The 19,207-nt window shown below is 46.0% G+C and overlaps 3 protein-coding genes across 3 annotated transcripts; all 3 read left to right on the top strand.

Annotated features, from left to right (window-relative positions):
- Positions 1–606: 606 nt before the first annotated feature.
- Positions 607–1,338, top strand: H2AB2 (H2A.B variant histone 2). The gene has a single exon (XM_072956743.1). It carries the CDS (start codon positions 860–862, stop codon positions 1,208–1,210), a length of 351 nt encoding a protein of 116 aa, XP_072812844.1. The 5' UTR covers positions 607–859; the 3' UTR covers positions 1,211–1,338.
- A 786-nt stretch (positions 1,339–2,124) lies between these two features.
- LOC140691927 (40-kDa huntingtin-associated protein-like) lies at positions 2,125–4,428 on the top strand. Its single transcript, XM_072956403.1, has one exon. It carries the CDS (start codon positions 2,236–2,238, stop codon positions 3,364–3,366), a length of 1,131 nt encoding a protein of 376 aa, XP_072812504.1. The 5' UTR covers positions 2,125–2,235; the 3' UTR covers positions 3,367–4,428.
- Positions 4,429–12,996: 8,568 nt separating this feature from the next.
- RAB39B (RAB39B, member RAS oncogene family) lies at positions 12,997–17,126 on the top strand. Its single transcript, XM_006218861.4, has 2 exons — positions 12,997–13,496; positions 15,848–17,126. The coding sequence occupies exons 1-2, from the start codon at positions 13,282–13,284 to the stop codon at positions 16,272–16,274; spliced, it is 642 nt and encodes a 213-aa protein (XP_006218923.1). The 5' UTR covers positions 12,997–13,281; the 3' UTR covers positions 16,275–17,126.
- Positions 17,127–19,207: the final 2,081 nt, after the last annotated feature.

Raw genomic sequence — 19,207 nt, 5'->3', positions numbered from 1 at the left:
CAGGCATAAGGTGGCGGTCACCCAAATGTCCACCAGCTAAGGAGAGGATACACAACCTGTGTGGTCATGCCATGTGGTGGAATACTATTCGGCCATGAAAAGGAATGAAGTGCTGATTGTGCTACCAGGTGGATGAACCACGATGAAAATGTTACCCTAGGTGAGAGCAGCCAGACACAAAAGGCCACCTCTGTATTGTATGATTCCGTCTCCGGGAAGTCTCCAGCACAGGCCAACTTCTGTGGACAGGAAGCAGATTAGTGGTCGCCTGGGGACTATGGGGGTGGGAGTGGGGTGGGGGAAACTGCAGGCGGCGGCAGTGGGGATGACTGCCTGGCGGGTACAGGGGCTTCTTTTGGGGGTGGTTTCAACGTTTTGGAATTAGATGGCTGTGACGGTGGCCCAACACCGCAAGTGTATACTTGGTACCACTGGATCGTCCGCCATTTGCTCTTATCCTAGAGTTCCCGTCCCATGGACAGTGGGAGTTCCCTCAAAGAGAGGGTCCAGCGAGCAGGTGAGCAAGCATCCTGCCAGCACCACTTCTTTGCAGGCCCAGGCCCTTTGCAGGGGCGGGGGCGGGGGCTGGGGGCCAATGGGAAAGCAGTGACGTCACGGGATCTACGTGTCACGGGGCGTGCGCCCTGACCAATGAGGGGCCAGCCCGTGGTCGCTAGGCTGCGGAGTAGAGGCCTGGATACCCGCTGTCTGCAGACGTTGGGATCAACTGCCACATCTCATCCCCCCGCACCTCATCTCGCCGAACCACATCCCACTGCATCTCACCGCACCGCCTCGCCCAGCATCCCGCCGCACCGCAGAGCTAGGCCAGTGGGAGAAACCGCACCCTACGCCCAGCATGCCGAAGGAAAACAGCCGTCGAGGGTCATCCCGTGGTCACCAGAGGCGGAACCGCTCCTGCTCCCGCACCACCAGAGCCGAGCTGTCGTTCTCCGTGAGCCACACGGAGCGCCTCCTGCGAGAGGGCCGCTATGCCCAGCGCCTGAGCTCCACCGCACCGGTCTTCATGGCGGCCATCATCCAGTACCTGGCGGCCAAGGTCCTGGAGCTGGCGGGCAACGAGGCCCACAACAGCGGCAGGAGGCTCATCACTCCAGAGTTCGTGGACTTGGCGGTCCACAACAGTGCACTCCTCGGTGGCTTCTTTGGGACCACAACCATTTCCCAAGTGGTCCCGGCCCGGCAGTAGCTGCCCAACATGACCTGCGGCTCCGGGCCTCGGCCGTCGGGCGCCAGGCCCGCTCACAGCCGGGGCAGCCGCGGCCTGCCCGGTGCCTTGGGCAAAGTCATTGGAAATCAATAGTGTTTTTTCGGAAACCCATGTGCGCATGCTTCAGTCACTTTGCGGGGGAGGTGGTTGTGGAACATCCCTCGTTGGAAGGTTGGGGCGGTGGCAGGGGTCTGGCCTAGGGGGTGGGACGTGGTGGTGGTGAGGGGGTGACTGAGAGGAGTGGTGTCTCACGGGGACAGTGCCTGGGGTGGCCCTGGGCATGGGAGAGGCCGACTGGGGTGGGGGAGGGGTGGCGTGGGGTCTGCGCTGAGGCTGGGCGACGGAAGTCTCCCCCATTGGCTCCGAGCGGGTCAGAGCCAGGCGGAAGTCTGCAGGAGGACAGTGTCCTTGCGGTGGCGCTCAAGACCATGGCCGCAGCGTCGTAATAGATAGGCGGACGTGAGATGGCAACTCTGGTGCGGAATGGACGCGTGGACCGAGCGCTTGGCGCGAACTCCACTGGGGCTGGGGCTTTGACGGGAAGGTTGAGGCGTGATGGGGGACGGGGTGGGCGGGAAACAATCAGGAAATACGCCAAGTCGGCACTAGGGTCCTGTGGGGTCAAGAGCTTAGTTTTGGGTCGTGTTCTCTAGAAGATGCTGGGAGATGCCCTGCGTAGCAACCCGCGTAAACAAGCTGTCGCCTAGCAACAGCGGACGCCTGGCCGCGCCCCTGCACCCTGGGTCTACACACGCAACGGACGTCAGGCCAGGCCCCGCCTCAGGATCCTCGATTTGCATACGCGGCCCGCAGCCAGTCCCGGCCCGGCCTCCGAGCTGGCTGTTTTGCATATCACCAGGGCAAGCGGGAGGGCGGGGACCGCCGAGCCGGCGCGGCTGCGCGGAGGGCCGGGGCGGACGCAGGGCAGGTCGTGGTCCACCGCCCCCCCTCCCGCACGTGCGCCCTGTGTCGTCAGCGCGCCCGGAAGCGTCCAGACGGCGAACATGGCGGCGTCCGCGGCCGGCCTGGGTGGAGGCGGCGGCGCCGGTCCGGGGCCTGAGGCCGGAGACTTTCTGGCCCGCTACCGCCAGGTGTCGAACAAGCTGAAGAAGCGGTTCCTGCGGAAGCCGAACGTGGCGGAGGCCGGCGAGCAGTTCGCACAGCTGGGCCGCGAGCTGCGCGCCCAGGAGTGCTTGCCGTACGCAGCCTGGTGCCAGCTGGCCGTGGCGCGCTGCCAGCAGGCGCTGTTCCACGGGCCCGGGGAGGCGCTGGCGCTCACCGAGGCCGCGCGCCTCTTCCTGCGGCAGGAGCGCGAAGCGCGCCAGCGCCTCGTCTGCCCCGCCGCCTACGGGGAGCCACTGCAGGCCGCCGCCAGCGCCCTGGGCGCCGCCGTGCGCCTGCACCTGGAGCTCGGCCAGCCGGCCGCCGCCGCCGCCCTCTGCCTCGAGCTGGCCGCCGCCCTGCGCGACCTGGGCCAGCCGGCCGCCGCCGCCGGCCACTTCCAGCGCGCCGCTCAGCTGCAGCTGCCCCAGCTGCCCCTGTCCGCGCTGCAGGCGCTCGGCGACGCTGCGTCCTGCCAGCTGCTGGCGCGCGACTACAACGGCGCCCTGGCGGTCTTCACGCGCATGCAGCGCCTGGCACGCGAGCACGGCAGCCACCCGCTGCAGCCGCCGCCGCCGCCGCCGCCGCCGCCCGGGCCCCAGCCGGGCTCCAGCGCGGCCCCCGCCGCGCCGCCGCTCGCGCTGCCCCACCCCGGCGCCGGCTCCGCGACCGCCCCGCCCTCCCCGGCCGCGCTGGGCGCCTTCTCGGACGTGCTGGTCCGCTGCGAGGTGTCCCGCGTGCTGCTGCTGCTCCTGCTGCAGCCGCCGCCCGCCAAGCTCTTGCCGGAGCATGCCCACACCCTGGAGAAATACTGCTGGGAGGCCTTTGACGGCCACGGGCAGGAGGCTAGCGGCCCTCTTCCCGAGGAGCTCTTCCTGCTGCTCCAGTCCTTGGTCATGGCCACCCACGAGAAGGACACGGAAGCCGTCAAGTCGCTGCAGGTGGAGATGTGGCCGCTGTTGAGTGCCGAGCAGAACCACCTCCTTCACCTCGTGCTGCAGGAGAGCATCTCCCCCTCGGGCCAGGGGATCTGACGAGTCACATGATCCCGGTGACTTCCCTCTCGCCTGTTCCCAGACCTCACGCATCCACCTTTGCGTTTAGGGGGAAATAAAAGACGATGGTCCCGGAGGTTCTGCCTTTGTTCGCCTTATTCCTGTTGCCACCCTAACACTTAAGTGGACGAAAAGTTACCTTACTTCCGCAATAGTGGGAGAAAAAAACAATATGATAGAATCGGAGTGGTGGACATGGCTCTCTTCCTGCACCCAGCACGAACGTGACAGTCCCTGTCACCCCTGTATCTTTTCACCGAACTGTCCCTACCAGCCCCCCACCCCGCCTGCAACCCCCCCCCGCGTCTTTGTTCCCTAGTGAGGGTTAATTTGCACAGGTCTGGCTAAATCCCTGAGCTATGTGATCTGTTTGTGGTGACCGATTCCTGAGCCTATTTGATGTCTGTGTGATCAACCAATTTCTCCTTTGTTTCGTCCGTGGGATCATTTGATCCAGTACAACGTTGCTGCCGCCACAGCCCCAAATCCGTGAAAGCCATTCTGAGACTCGTAACTTGCGGTTTAGATTTACTTCATCTATGAACCGGGAACACCTTCTCTCCATGTCAGGAGGCAGAAAGGAGAAACAGTTCCCTTTTAGCTGCCAGACGTATTCGTCCGTCTGAAATGGACAGTGTGCCTAGGATGCGGGCTGCGCCAGGCGATGAGTCACAAAGAGCCTATGCGATGCGGTCTTACTCCGACGGCTGCAGTGCACCTGTGTCCGGTGCCAAGCCGGGCCGGGGGTGGGCTTGGGGTGCGGGTGGGGTGGGCTCCGGCGCAAATGTGTCCGACGTGCCTCGGAATCCTCAGTTCAGGTTCTGTTCCGAGAGGGACGGGCAGTCCACGTGACAGCTTGCATTTGTAGGAGGGATCTTTCTGCGACTCTTACGTAACTCAGATATGTAAAATCAGCATGCTTCTTTGGTATTTGCGATCCTGTATGTGCCAGACCGTGTCCTTGTTCCCCGAAGACGGGGTGGCGTTCCATTTTTAAACACTAAAGTTCCAAGCCTTTTTGGTCCGAATGTTACATGCAAACCGAGTTGGCTGTTTTTTGTTTTTGTCGTTTTAATTCAGTTTTATTTTCTTTAGTTTTGAGAGGAGTGGTAACAAGACCTCTTCAGAACATAATCTCACCCTCAATCATTCAGCTTGGGAAAGTGCATCCTTTAGGCTGAAGCTTGAGTGTTCAGCACTCATCTTTGGGGGTGAGATTTAAGGACGCCCTTTGGGAGCAGATTTTGGTTTTGCCTATTTGGGGGTCGGGGAGGGAGGGAGGGAGACCGTGTGGAGCGCTGTCACTCTGAATTAAGCGCCTCAAAATGGGCGGGGCTTTTAGGGTATTCTGTTCCACTTCTGTTTCAACAGTGTGGAAGCAATGGCTAAGGAAATAGGGGAGAGGCCCATGGCGGGCAGATTCAGCCCCTGGTCCTGTGCTCTCACTTGGCCGCCAGGATCGGTCCTTTGGAGCCCCAAAGCCTAGTCCACCTTACTGCAAAGGTGATAAGGGCGCATGCTCCTCTGTGCTTTTCCTTTTTCAGGTACACTCTTCTCCACTCTGGGCTGCAGTCCTGGCCGGCTGCCTTACTGTCCTTAGGACACGTGTGACTGGTGATAGCATTTGGGTTCCGGCTTAAGGAAATGCCTCCTTAGACCTCCAGTCTGAAATTGCATTGAGGAGGTCGGGGGAGGGATTACCATAGCCTGGTGCTGGATATACAAGCATTATTACAGTTCTCCAGAGAATTAAAAGGAACAGCTCTCATGCCCACTGGCTCTTTGTGTGTGTGTGTGTGTGTGTGTATACACACATACATATATACACACAGATATATATGAAGATACAGATCTATATCAAGACAGACAGATTTGAAAGAATTGGCTCATGTGATTCTGGAGGCTTGGAAAGTCCAAAATCTGCAGGTAAGCCTGGAGAAAAGAGGTACAGTTGGAATCTAAGGCAGTCTGCAGGCCCAATTCCTTCTTCATCTAAGGAGGTCGATCTTTTTCTATTAAGCCTTTTCATTGATTGAATGATGCCCACTGACATATGTAGGGTAATCTTTACTCAAAGTCCACTGGTTTAATTGTTAATCTCAACTAAAATAAAAACCTCACAGAAATATCTAGAATAATGTTTGCTGAAATATCTGAGTACCATTGCCTAGACAAGTTGGCATGTAAAGTTAACTATCACAAATATTTGAACTTGGCACCTAGACACATCTGCTTGAGTTTAAGTCTATAACTTAAGTAGTTAAGTCCAATATCCTCCTCTGGGCCTTTTTGTTGTTTGTGACATGAGACAGACGGTTGCTGTGGGTGTCATCAAAGCAGTAGACAAGAAGGCAGCTGGAGCTGGCAAGGTCACCAACACTGCCCAGAAAGCTCAAAAGGCTAAATCAATATTATCCCCAATAACTGCCACCCCAGTCTTAGAGGTAGAAGAATGGTCTCAGGACTGTCTCAATCAGCCATTTCAGTTTAATAGGAAAGGACTGGTTAATGATAACAATGCATCATCAAACCTTCAGAAGGAAAGGAGAGTATTTTGTGGAATGTTTGTTTTGTGTGTGGCAGTTTTAAGGTATTAGTTTATAATATTACTACTTTTTCATGGAAACAATTTGACCAAAAATCTATCACAGAATTTTGAGACCCATTAAAACAAAGTTTAATGAGAAAAATGAAAGAAAAAAGACATCCATGAACTCCTAATAAAGATAAGGACCAGGTCCTACTTAGACCTACCATGATACAAATATTCAATGTATAACCAAAAAGGCAATAACCCTTTCCCAGTAGGGCTACACAGTCCTTGGAGAATGCTCATTCCTCTTCTTGAGATCCTGAAACTTAAATGACATGATGTAAAGTTAACAATTCTTAAATACATTTATATAATAGGATAAGAAGGAGAAGAAAACATTTCATACACACACACACACAAATGTATTCATAACAAAATAAGGAGGCAATACTCATGACAACTACAGTTCTTGTTTCTGAAACTGGTCACATGTTCATAGCTGCTTTCATAATTACCTTCTTCCACTATCTGTTCCATATTCCATTTGCCCTCAGGAAGCACCTCAACTGGTTGTGGTTCTTTACCTGGTAGTGTGACCCAAACATCATTCCTCTAGGATATGGGCCATTAGTAGACCTGCCTGAATTGGGTTATTATACTTTTCCGTTGGCTGTAATCAGAAGGCATGGTAAGTAATACTGAGACACCCTAAGGAATGTCCAGACAGTTTTCCTTACAGCCAGTGTGGAACAGCAGTCCAATGTCCCCTTGGCAGTCAGGGTCAATCATTCCAGTAACTGCCTTCCTTGCCTGTTGACTCAGAGGCCTGAGGAGCCCCAAGTGGCCGGGTGGCAGCCTTAACTTCCGGTACAGTGGAATCACTGTTGTCTCCTGATGGAAACATTCCTCCCTCGGGGGCGAAGGCCTCTAGGCCAGCAGAGCGCAAAGTCATGGAATGAGGAAGCACAGATTTTGCTGCTAGGTCACTAGGGGTCCTAGGGAATGGTACTGCTCCCGTTTCCTCCCCTCGATTCCTGGCTGTGGGAGAAGCAGGACCATGTGTTGGACACTGACTCAGAGCATATGCAGACTTCTGGAGAACGTGCCCCTGCCTTAGAGGGTATCGCCACCTAGCTGGTGCTGTAACTGTCTGCAAAAGGCCACTCCATCCTATCAAGCCAGCTGCTTCAGGATGATGGGGAACGCGGTAAGGACAGTGAATTTCACAAGCATGGGCCGGTTGCTGTACTTCTTTTGCTGTGGTAGGAGTTCCTGCGTCAGAAGCAACGCCGTGTGGAATACTGTCAGGCGGATGAGGTATTCTCTAAGTCCACGGAGGGCTGTTTGGGCAGAAGCACTGTGTGCACGGAAGGAAAATCCGTATCCCGACTGAGTGAGTGTCTGTTCCAGCAAGGATAAAACACAGCTCATTCCCTGATAGAAGTGGCCCAATGTAACCAACGTGACACCAGGTAAGCTGGCTGAGCACTCCAGGGATTGGTACCATATTGGTACTAAGTGTAGGTCTCTGCTGCTGGCAGGTCAGGCAGTACAGTGGTGGCCATAGTCAGGTCAGCCTTGGTGAGTGGAAGTCCATGTTGAGCTCATGCATCACCTCTGTCCCTGCGACCATGGCCACTTTGTTCACGAGCCCATTGGGTGACAACTGATGTGGCTGGGAAGAGGCTGACTGGAATCCCCAGAATGGGTCATCCTATCAACTTGATTATTAACATCCTCCTCTGCTGAGGTCGCCTTTTGGTGAGCATTCACATCGGACACCAATATCTACACATTTTTTTGTCCATAAAGAGGTTTATGCACATACTTCTTCCCCAAATTTCTTTGTCACCAACTTTTCAATCATGTTCCTCCCAAGTCCCTGACATACAGCCAAACCATTGGCCAGGGCCCATGGATTGGTATGTAATCACAAACCTGGCCATTTCTCCTTCCAAGCAAAGTGAGCAACCAGCACCACTCAAAGTTCTGCCCCCTGGGAGGGCTTCCCTTCACCATGTCCCAGAGGAATGTCCAGGGAGGGGCTGTAGTGCTGCAGCTGTCCACCTGTGGGTGGTGCCTGCATATTGTGCAGAACCATCTGCAAGCCAGGCCCAATTATGGTCAATGAAGCTAGAACACTCCCTTACACCAGACACAAAAATAAACTCAAAATGGATCAAAGACTTAAACATAAGACATGATACAATAAACCTCCTAGAAGAAACTATAGGCAAAACATTATCTGACATACATCTCAAAAATGTTCTTCTAGAACAGTCTACCCAAGCAATAGAAATAAAAGCAAGAATAAACAAATGGGACATAATGAAACTTAAAAGCTTCTACACATCAAAGGGAAACATAAGTAAAACAAAACGACAACCTACAGAATGGGAGAAAATTTTTGCCAATGAAACTGACAAAAGCTTGATCTCCAGAATATATAAGCAGCTCATAAGACTTAATAAGAAAATAACAAGCAACCCAATCCAAAAATGGGCAGAAGACCTAAACAAGCAATTCTCCAGGGAAGACATACAAATGATTAATAGGCACATGAAAAAATACTCTATATCACTAATTATCAGAGAAATGCGAATCAAAACTACAATGAGGTATCACCTTACGTCAGTCAGAATGGCCGTCATTCAAAAGTCCACAAATGACAAATGCTGGAGAGGCTGTGGAGAAAGGGGAACCTTCCTACACTGCTGGTGGGAATGCAATTTGGTGCAGCCACTGTGGAAAACAGTATGGAGATTCCTCAAAAGACTAGGAATAGACTTACCATATGACCCAGGAATCCCACTCCTGGGCATATATCCAGAAGGAACCTACTTCAGGATGACACCTGCACCCCAATGTTAATAGCAGCACTATTTACAATAGCCAAGACATGGAAACAGCCTAAATGTCCATCAACAGATGACTGGATAAAAAAGAAGTGGCATATTTATACAATGGAATACTACTCAGCCGTAAAAACTGACAACATAATGCCATTTGCAGCAACATGGATGCTCCTGGAGAATGTCATTCTAAGTGAAGTAAGCCAGAAAGAGAAAGAAAAATACCATATGAGATCGCTCATATGTGGAATACAAACAAACAAACAAACAAAGCATAAATACAAAACAGAAACAGACTCATAGACATAGAATACAAACTTGTGGTTACCAAAGGGGCAGAGGGTGGGAAGGGATAGACTGGGATTTCAAAATTGTAGAATAGATAAACAAGATTATACTGTATAGCACAGGGAAATATATACAAGATCTTATGGTAGCTCACAGAGAAAAAAAGTGACAATGAATCTATATATGTGCATGTATAACTGAAAAATTGTGCTCTACACTGGAATTTGACACAACATTGTAAAATGACTGTAACTCAATAAAAAATGTTATAAATAAATAAATAAAGTACCTCTATTCCCCCCCCAAAAAAATAGCAGTTCTGAAATTATTTTTTTTTTAACTGTGATGAAGAAAGGCTATTTGTACTATGAACATATTTGAAATTGGTCACAGTAGTTGTCAAGGGAAAAAACTAAAAGTCTATCATCAACATCATAGTATATTTTTCAAAAGAGTAATACAATAAATTTTTCTTAGTGATACTTTAAGTTTTTAGAATATGTGAAATTAATACTTATTGCAAACAGCATATAGAGAAACACCTAACAAGAAACTCCATGGGGGGAAGGTATAGCTCAAGTGGTAGAGCATGTACTTAGCATGCATGAGGTCCTGGGTTCGGTTCCCAGTACCTCCATTATAAATAAAGATAATTACTTCCCACTCCCCTCCCCAAAAAAAGAAAATCCATAAAAATTTTATAAGAAAGGCAAGAATCTGTAGTATTTGAACCAAGACCACTCCCTTCCTTCCCACTCCCACACCCCACTCAGCAAAGTGGAGGTGCCACTAAATTGTTGTAGCTTTCTTTTCCTTCAACTCCTAGTTGGGGGGCTCTCTTCCTGGAAGGATCAGTATGTCAACATTTCTCATCCTGAGCCCAGCTATGTGTTGCTGAGGCTGAGTCCCAGGCAAGTGTGGTTGAGAAGTGAAAGTTCCCTTCTTGCAGCCCTCACTTGTCAGATTGAGGCACTACTCTGGGTGCAGTGTGTTAAAAAGATTGGGATCCTGATCATCTTGCTCTTTCCATGGCTCATGAGTTGGTGGTTCCACTTTAGGCTGATGCCCCCTACCAAGTGTTCATCTCCTAGAGCAACAGTGCCACTCAGAAAGAAACTTGCCAATGTCCCCAACCCCAGCTCCAGAGCCCTGACTCGGAGAATTTGCCCAAAGGGAGAAGCAGACCATAAAACACATAGCTCCTAATCTCTTCCCAAAGGAACTGATTTTATTTACAACAGAGTACGGGGAAGTTCAAACCTAAGAACACTCTCAGGAACAGTAGATGCTATAGTGAAAGACACTGGGTAGGAGACTTGTAGATTTAATAGAAATCCAGACTATGGGTCAGGTAGGAATCTTCCTGGGGTCAGAACAAATATCAAGCATGAACCTCAAAAACTATTCTTCAAAGGAGCCACAATTTGATTGATTTAGTCTGAAGAATAACTTTTGCCCTCAAGGCTTTAATAAAAACAATAGAGTAATTAGCTGGCAATTTGTGGGGTTTAATAGCTGGACGTGGTCAGGCAAAAAGAGCCTTGCTAACATCACTGTCATTCTAGGGTAAAACATCAGAGGCTTAACACTGTGTGTGTGAGGATATAGGGGGGTGGGAAGTAGGGGGGTTGAAGTGGGAGAATAGACTTCACTAATATAATCCAGGTAATCACCAAAAAAATAATAATAATAAGTAACAATAACAAACCCTGGGGTGGGGAGGGGATCAATACTCAGAGTTACTATGTTACCTAAAATGTCTAGTTTCCAACAAAAAATTATGAGACATGCAAAGAAACAACAAAGTATAATTCATACACTGGGGGAAAACAACAGGCAACACAAACTATCAATACAAGTGATAGAAATGCATGTTGGGTTTAACAGAAAAAGACTTCATAGACGTCATTACAAATATGTTCACAGAACTAAAGGAAAGCATGGTTAAAGAAGTAAACGTATGGTAAGTCTATTCCTAGTCTTTTGAGGAATCTCCATACTGTTTTCCACAGTGGCTGCACCAAACTGCATTCCCACCAGCAGTGTTGGAGGTTTCCCTTTCTCCACAGCCTCTCCAGCATTTGTCATTTGTGGATTTTTGAATGACAGCCATTCTGACTGGTATGAGGTGATACCTCATTGCAGTTTTGACTTGCATTTCTCTGATAATTAGTGATATTGAGCATTTTTTCTTGTGCTTTTTGATCATTTGTATGTCTTCCTTGGAGAGTTGCTTGTTTAGGTCTTCTGCCCATTTTTGGATTGGGTTGTTTATTTTTTTCTTATTGAGTCGTATGAGCTGCTTGTATATTCTGGAGATCAGGCCTTTGTTGGTTTCATCGTTTGCAAAAATTTTCTCCCATACTGTAGGTTGTCATTTTGTTCTACTTATGGTTTCCTTTACTGTGCAGAAGCTTGTAAGTTTAATTACCCAGTAATCCCTCTCCTGGGCATATATCCCAAAGGAATCCTACTTCAAAAAGACACCTGCACCCCAATGTTCATAGCAGCACTATGTACAATAGCCAAGACATGGAGACAGCCTAAATGTCCATCGACAGATGACTGGATAAAGAAGATGTGGTATGTTTATACAATAGAATACTATTCAGCCATTAAAATGACAACAAAAAGCCATTTGCAGCAACATGGATGTCCCTGGAGAATGTCATTCTAAGTGAAGTAGGCCAGAAAGAGAAAGAAAAATACCATATGAGATCGCTCATATGTGGAATCTTAAAAAAAAAAAGAACATAAATACAAAACAGAAACAGACTGATAGACATAGAATACAAACTTGTGGATGCCAAGGGGGTTTGGGGGTGGGAAGTGACAGACTGGGATTTCAAAATTTGTATATACTGACAGGCAAATGCAGAATAGATAAACAAGATTATACTGTGTAGCACAGGGAAATATACACAAGATCTCGTGGTAGCTCACAGTGAAAAAAATGCGACAGTGAATATATGCATGTTCATGTATAACTGAAAAATTGTGCTCTACACTGGAATTTGACACAACATTGTAAAATGACTATAACTCAATAAAAAATGTTTTTTAAAAATAGCACTTACAATGCTTAAAATAATATCAAAAAGTGGTCTTTCCACACATTGCTGAGTAAAATTTAAATTTCTAAATATTATTGCAAAGTATAATGCCCATATCTGTAACATTTAAAATATTCATACTCTTTGACTTCCTGGTGCTTCTTGTAAGACTCTATTTCATAGAAATAATGTATGTGTGACTATACTTAAGGGAATATTGCAGCATTGTTTTGGCAAAAGGAAAATGAGTTGGCAATGGAGAGGGGACTGTGATTCTTCATTAATTACAAAAGGCAAGCGTCAGAATAATGGTCCAATTTGATCCAATTTTTGTGAAATCAAGTAGCAATAAATGCACATAGACATGCATATTTTCATATAAATAAATGTGGGAGATTATATATCAAAGAGTTTATACCTTGAGAGGTAGGGGACAGATAATTATCTAATTTCCTCTTTGTGTGTATTTTTGTGTTGTTCCGTTAATTTTAATGAAAAGGTGTTACTTTTGCAATTTAAAGTAAACAGAGAAAAATTTTAATTAAGAAGAGGGGGTGGTTGGAGGAATTAGGAAGGAAGGGACCAGGGTAGGAAGGGATAAATTGGGAGTTCAAGATTTACAGATACTAACTACTGTATATAAAATAAATAAACAAAAAGATTATACCGTATAGCACAGGGAACTATATTTGATATCTTGTAACTTACAGTGAAAAAGAATATAAAGACGAATATATATATGTTCATGTATGACTAAAGCATTGTGCTGTGCACCAGAAGTTGACACAACATTGTAAACTGACTATACTTCAATAAAATATATATTGGGGGGAAAAAAAAGAAAGGGAACGAACTGCTTTTGCAGCCATTTCTGTGTGCGCTCCTCTTACAGACAGTGCGGCCCTGGGAGACGCCTCTACGTGGAGGATTACAGTAACCCTGTTGTCAGTGATGAGTCAGAGTGCGTGGTGCTGATGCTGCTGCCATTTCATCACTTCTGTGAGCGCAGCATCCATCCCTCTGCTCTCCTTGCGCCTGGGCCTACCTTCGCCTCAGGCTCCCAGGCCAGCGATGCGCTCCTGGCTGATCTAGATTAGGACCGAGCCTCGGCGGGGCGCCCCTCTCGCCGCCCACAGCCCAGGCCAAGGAGACCTGCCGAGCTCCGGCCATGGAGGCCATCTGGCTGTACCAGTTCCGGCTCATTGTCATCGGGGATTCCACGGTGGGCAAGTCCTGTCTGATCCGCCGCTTCACCGAAGGCCGCTTCGCCCAGGTTTCGGACCCCACGGTGGGGGTGGATTTTTTCTCCCGTCTGGTGGAGATCGAGCCAGGAAAACGCATCAAGCTCCAGATCTGGGATACCGCGGGTCAAGAGAGGTTCAGGTGGGAGCGTAGCATGGGCCCGCGAGCAGTGGGAGGGTCTTTGGGGCTTGCACAGGCCCTGGGGAAAGAGGACTTCCTGGACCTGGTCGTGGCTTTTAGGGACGATACCGAAGGTCTGAGGGTTTCTGCTCAAGCTCACCTTCAGCTAGCCAGGAGTTCAGTGCAGGGAAAGCTGTGCACTGGCAGGGAAGGCCAGTCATTAAGACATACTGCTTGCACCACTACTCCACCAACCTGCCCCTTGGTGGCTGATAAACTAGCTGGAATTGATCACTGTAGTTCATTCTAACATAACTGACATATATAGATAGGTGATGTAGAGAAAGAGCTAAAGATAGCTAGATATAAAGATATAGATCTAAATATAGGTACAATACAAATATATATATATATACACATATATATTTGCATATGAAATAGACACAGATGATTGATTCCTTCTTGCAAGCAGCACACATTCAACGATCATCCACTATATGCCAGACATTGTGCTGTTTCTGGGGAAACAGCCCAAGGAAACTCATGCAAGGGGATGCTATGTAAACAAAAAAGACACAAACATTTCCCTCTTAGAACTTCTGTGCTAGCAGAACAGGTTTAATTTTCTCTTACAACCCTTTGCCCGCTGGAGAGGATGAGGCCTGATGAGGATGACTACCCAGGCAAAGACAGGAAAAGCCCAGGGAGAGGAAACAGCATGGATACAGACAGAAGTGAGAGAGAGCAGTGTACACAGAAAACTTTGAGCCAAAGTCATGTAAGAGCAGCAGGAACTAGATTAAGGGGACTCAATAGCTCATATTTAGAATCATTTATTCATTTATCTCTTGAACACTAATTGAACATAGGAAATACTGGTTAGGTGGTTGGAGAGAGGGAGGGAGAAGAGAAAACTTCAAACTTCAGTTGTATCCACCTCCCTACTTCCACAAATATCCTTGTACAGGTTCACTTTGAACCTGTGATAGAAAAGGATTAATACTCAATATATAAAGAGCTGCTAGAAATCAATATCACCCAATTAAAAATAATCAGTGAATATGAAAAGGGTGTTCATGCAGAAAGAAATTCCAATAAACATATAAAAGACACCTTTCTCCACTTATAATATGAAAAATGCAATCACAGGTTCAAAGCACAGGAGGTTTTAATCTTTATGTAGCTTCATGTTGTACTTAGAAAGGGCTTTGCTACTTTGAAAATACTCACAAACCATTAAGTAATAAGGTACTTTAGAGTTTTGACTACAGCTTGCTTTTTGATACCTTGAATCAAGCTGTTCATGAATCAAAATCTTTGTTCATGTAGAATTTTCTGTACACCTACAGGATCTGTTCCATGAATCTTCAAACATAATGGAATTAGAAATGCTTTCAGTCCCCAGGGCTGATTTGCCTGCTTCTGGAGACTTGAACTCATTTAAAGTTTGTTCTTAGCATCATCTAGCTTGGACTTTCATTCCCTGGACAGTATTTGTTCTGTTATCATTGGGCCACTCGCCCTAAACCTTAAGCTACTGAGTCCCTCATTGTTTATCTCCTTCATCCAAAGAGAAAGAAAAACTAAAAATAGACATAGATCAAAAAGCATGGTAGTCTAAAGCAAGTGATTGTACAAGTACATCGTTCTGCACCATCTAATACACTCTAAGAAAACTACCATAGTGCATATTGATAATGAAGTTCCCCAAATCAAGAAGTTGAAATATATGAGGTTTCTTCTGTTTAAGAAGTACAGAAAATGCATAATAGGTTTTAGAAATATTCTACTTACAATGTTTTAAATAAATCATGTCATTTTAAGGGGTAGCTTTGGCTGTTTAGACAGTTTTTTCCCAGCTGATTACTCCTTTGCCAGCCTCTTTGAAATATGCCAGGAAGTAGAATAAAATAGAAATAATCGTGATAATAGAAAGACAAAGATGGTAATAGGAAATGGGAAAATGGAGTATATGGTAATATACCTATCTACTTATAAGCATTTTCTGTCACCTATCATAAATTCATTTTTTATTTTTTTAAAAAATCCTGTTTCAACTACTATAATTTGTCACGAACTCTCCAGGTCACAGAATACTTTAACATTCATTATTTCATTTTGCCTCATGATTACCTGTTACTTAGGTAACACTTATTTCTAGAAGATGCCATCTTAAAGTTTTGCCCAAGTGAAAATTCATGTATCATTATTATTATGGCATGACATTTGCATTCTCTTGTTAAAGAAAAGAAAATCATTTTCACTGAAGGATGGTGTCAGTAACCAGAGGCTGCAGAATACACTGTCTGAATTTGTTGAAGTGCAGGAGTTTGGGCATGGCCTTTATTCTTTACTTCTTTCTTGTGTTTTAGATCCATCACTCGTGCCTACTACAGGAACTCAGTAGGTGGTCTTCTCTTATTTGACATTACCAACCGCAGGTCCTTCCAGAATGTCCATGAGTGGTTAGAAGAGACTAAAGTACACGTTCAGCCCTACCAAATTGTATTTGTTCTCGTGGGTCACAAGTGTGACCTGGATACACAGAGGCAAGTGACTCGCCACGAGGCAGAGAAACTGGCTGCTGCATATGGCATGAAGTACATTGAGACGTCAGCCCGAGATGCCATTAATGTGGAGAAAGCCTTCACAGACCTCACCAAAGACATATATGAGCTGGTTAAAAGGGGGGATATTTCTATCCAGGAGGGCTGGGAAGGGGTGAAGAGTGGATTTGTACCAAATGTGGTTCACTCTTCAGAAGAGGTTGTCAAATCAGAGAGAAGATGTTTGTGCTAGTTAGCCCTTTCATTTTCAAAACATGCTCTCCCACTTGAACTTAAAAAGTGATCGTCGTGTGACTGTAGAGAACTGAACCTCCATATTGGATACCAAGTGAGCCTCCTTCCCAAGGGGCCCTCTGACAGGCAGTGAGTGGGGGGATGGGGGAGCCTGGGCGCTGTAACTGGGACTGACACGGGTGAGGCACTGATTTGTGGCGTATGCCGGGCAGTGGCTGCTCTGTGTGCCCTTTGTGGACCACATGTCCAGGAGCTGAGGTTTGGGGAGCTAAGCCCCAGGAAAATACACTCACAGACAGGACAACTCTTTCTTGATATTTCAGCTCTTTCATAGGTCACGATCATAAAGAAATATGTAAAGAGGAGAAAAGTATCATGCTCGGAACAATTAACAAAACTAACAAAGACTATGAGATCAGCTTCATCCATGAGAGTACCCTACAACAAATGTATGTGCTGGCTTTGGTTAAGAGGTACCTGTTAGCTTCTAAACAGCTCATCTGGAAAATGAGGGGCATGGACCAGCTATTTACTAAGACCCTTTCAAGGCTTGATGTTCTAATAAAAATGGTGTGAATGTGAAAAGGAAGGCTATTTACACACTGTTATTATTACATTAAAAAATGTATACCCTTGTAATAGAAATAACAAGCTGTGTGTAAGAAACTGTCCCAAGCAAATTATCATGGGAGTAGAAGAAAGAAACACTGTAACCCAAACACCATTCCCTCTTTTCCCTCTGACCGTGCCCGTGGGTTCACTGGCTCTTCAGGTGCATTGGTGGCAACAAGGCAGGGATTGTCTCCAGAAAGAGCCCTGAGGTTTTCTTCCCCATTTTATGAAAAAATAAACTAAGAGTCAGGAGACTCAGTTGGCCAAGGTGAGGTCTCCTGACTCCTGGTTCTTGTTTCACCGCGTCATCCTGCTGTCCGATGAATAAATTGTTACTAACTTGTTTACTTTGGAAGAGATATGACTGTAAATAAATATTCTCTACATGTTAGGATATGTTTCCTCATTGATTACAACTCAGCTATAATCCTGAGGGAACCTGGGGTTGAATCAAAGGTAAAACTCATTCAGGTATTATTGTCACAAGGATTTTACACAAGTGAATAATTGTACAACTGAAAAACACATCGGAACTGTGTGGGCTCTAAGTGTTCTTATCACTGGAACACAGTGGATGTATTATTGAAAGGAACCAAATACAGCAATGGGGAGTGGGATGGAGATAAAATACTCACCTCACAATGACCTTGGCCACTTGTTTGCCATATACCTACACTGGGTTTCTGTCTACCCTAGAAAGTCAGCTCTTAATTCTCAGGTGAACAGACAGCTAACTGCATCAGAAAATTGGAATGCTTGGCTTGAGGTTCCATTATCTTCTTAAAGAGAGGTGATGCTTTAAATTATTTTTTGAATTGGAGCCAGTTCAGCTAACCAAAGCCATAGTTTTCACAGTAAGAAAACAATTCTGATGAGAGTCAGGTTTCTCATATCCATTGTGAAAGGAAAGCCTGAGAATGGTAAATTGCTTTGAGATATATCTTTTTTAACATTTTTTATTGAGTTATAGGCATTTTACAATGTTGTGTCAAATTCCAGTGTAGAGCACAATTTTTCAGTTATACATGAACATACATATGTTCATTGTTGCATTCTTTTTCACTGTGAGCTACCACAAGATTTTGCATATATTTCCCTGAGATATATTATTGAACTTCAGGATGAATGTAACTGAATCTGAAATTTGGGGGGATCTACTTCAGCCGGAATAAAAAAGCCGGCTTCACCCAAATAATGAAAATTATGGAAACAAACCACCTTGGACCTACCTACCTGCAGCATCAACTACAAAAGCGAGCCAATCACCATCTCCACATTTAACACGACCTGGTTTGGGTGGAGCTATTAAGTTCCCAGCTTTGTGGTTGTAGAAGGCAAATGAAACATAATACATTGGAGTAACACAAAGTTTCATCAACTACTGTCCTTAATTATGTTTAGAAGAGTCTGAAAGCAAGATTATCCAGTGGCTAAATGATACTTGACTGGATTCTCAGTTCAAAAAAAGGACAGAAACAAAACTATAGTTTTCTTGACTTAAATATACCGTATGTACACTTTCCCCAGTCCTTGCACTTTTTAAGGCAGATTTGAAAATACGCAGCATAGATCCAGCAGAAGTGGCTGAGCTTAACTGCTTCAACAAGTTCTAGAAACTTTAAAAATCATTTTAGTAGAATTCAGTGCTGTTGTCACTGCAATAAGTGGGTTTTAGAAAATGTGTGAAAAAATCAGGTGTTAATACAATATTAAGGATAAAGCTTTAGAAGCTATTTTACTACATAGGTAAAGAGAAGATAAACTAACTTGTAACAAAGACCACAGCTGCATGTTGGATTAGATTGTCTCATATTTCAGAATAAAATGTACTGTATACCTTTCCTCACTTTGTTGTGCACTGTAATGAAATGTGAAAAAATGTTTTCTTTAGCTGTATGTGGATGAAATTATGCTTGTATTTAGTAAAATAGTTGATTATGTGACTGTGAGATTCCAAGTGTGTGTTGTAGCTGTTTCCAGAGGAGTCTGTAACTGCAGAGTAGCAACCACTACCAGGAATATCAATTAGGTATGACATGTACTATGCACAATAGTATTCACCAGGATCTTAAACCCAGAAAGAGAATATGACTTTTGAAAATCATATGGTCACCATGCTGAAAGTCCCAGAGACCTCAGAAGTGCCTGGGAGTTCCATACTTTTGGAAAAATTGGTTCTGTCAAGCCTAAATCTGAATTGCAATTCTTCGTTAAGGATCTTTTCTTTAAAAAATTAAGCATTGTAAATTAAATACCTTCTTTTGTTTTTTTAATTGAAGTATGGTTAATTTACAGTATTATATTAATTTCACATGTACA

This window comes from Vicugna pacos, chromosome X, assembly GCF_048564905.1.
Source record: "Vicugna pacos chromosome X, VicPac4, whole genome shotgun sequence".
In the NCBI taxonomy this organism is placed as follows: domain Eukaryota; kingdom Metazoa; phylum Chordata; class Mammalia; order Artiodactyla; family Camelidae; genus Vicugna; species Vicugna pacos.
Note: the sequence above shows the minus strand (reverse complement) of the source record. Positions and strands in the feature narration are given on the sequence as shown.

Excerpts from the sequence above, each read along its gene's own strand:
- H2AB2 (XM_072956743.1), top strand. The coding sequence starts at position 860 with ATGCCGAAGGAAAACAGCCGTCGAGGGTCATCCCGTGGTCACCAGAGG.
- LOC140691927 (XM_072956403.1), top strand. The coding sequence starts at position 2,236 with ATGGCGGCGTCCGCGGCCGGCCTGGGTGGAGGCGGCGGCGCCGGTCCG.
- RAB39B (XM_006218861.4), top strand. The coding sequence starts at position 13,282 with ATGGAGGCCATCTGGCTGTACCAGTTCCGGCTCATTGTCATCGGGGAT. Across the intron at positions 13,497-15,847 it reads GCGGGTCAAGAGAGGTTCAG|ATCCATCACTCGTGCCTACT; the intron begins GTGGGAGCGTAG and ends CTTGTGTTTTAG.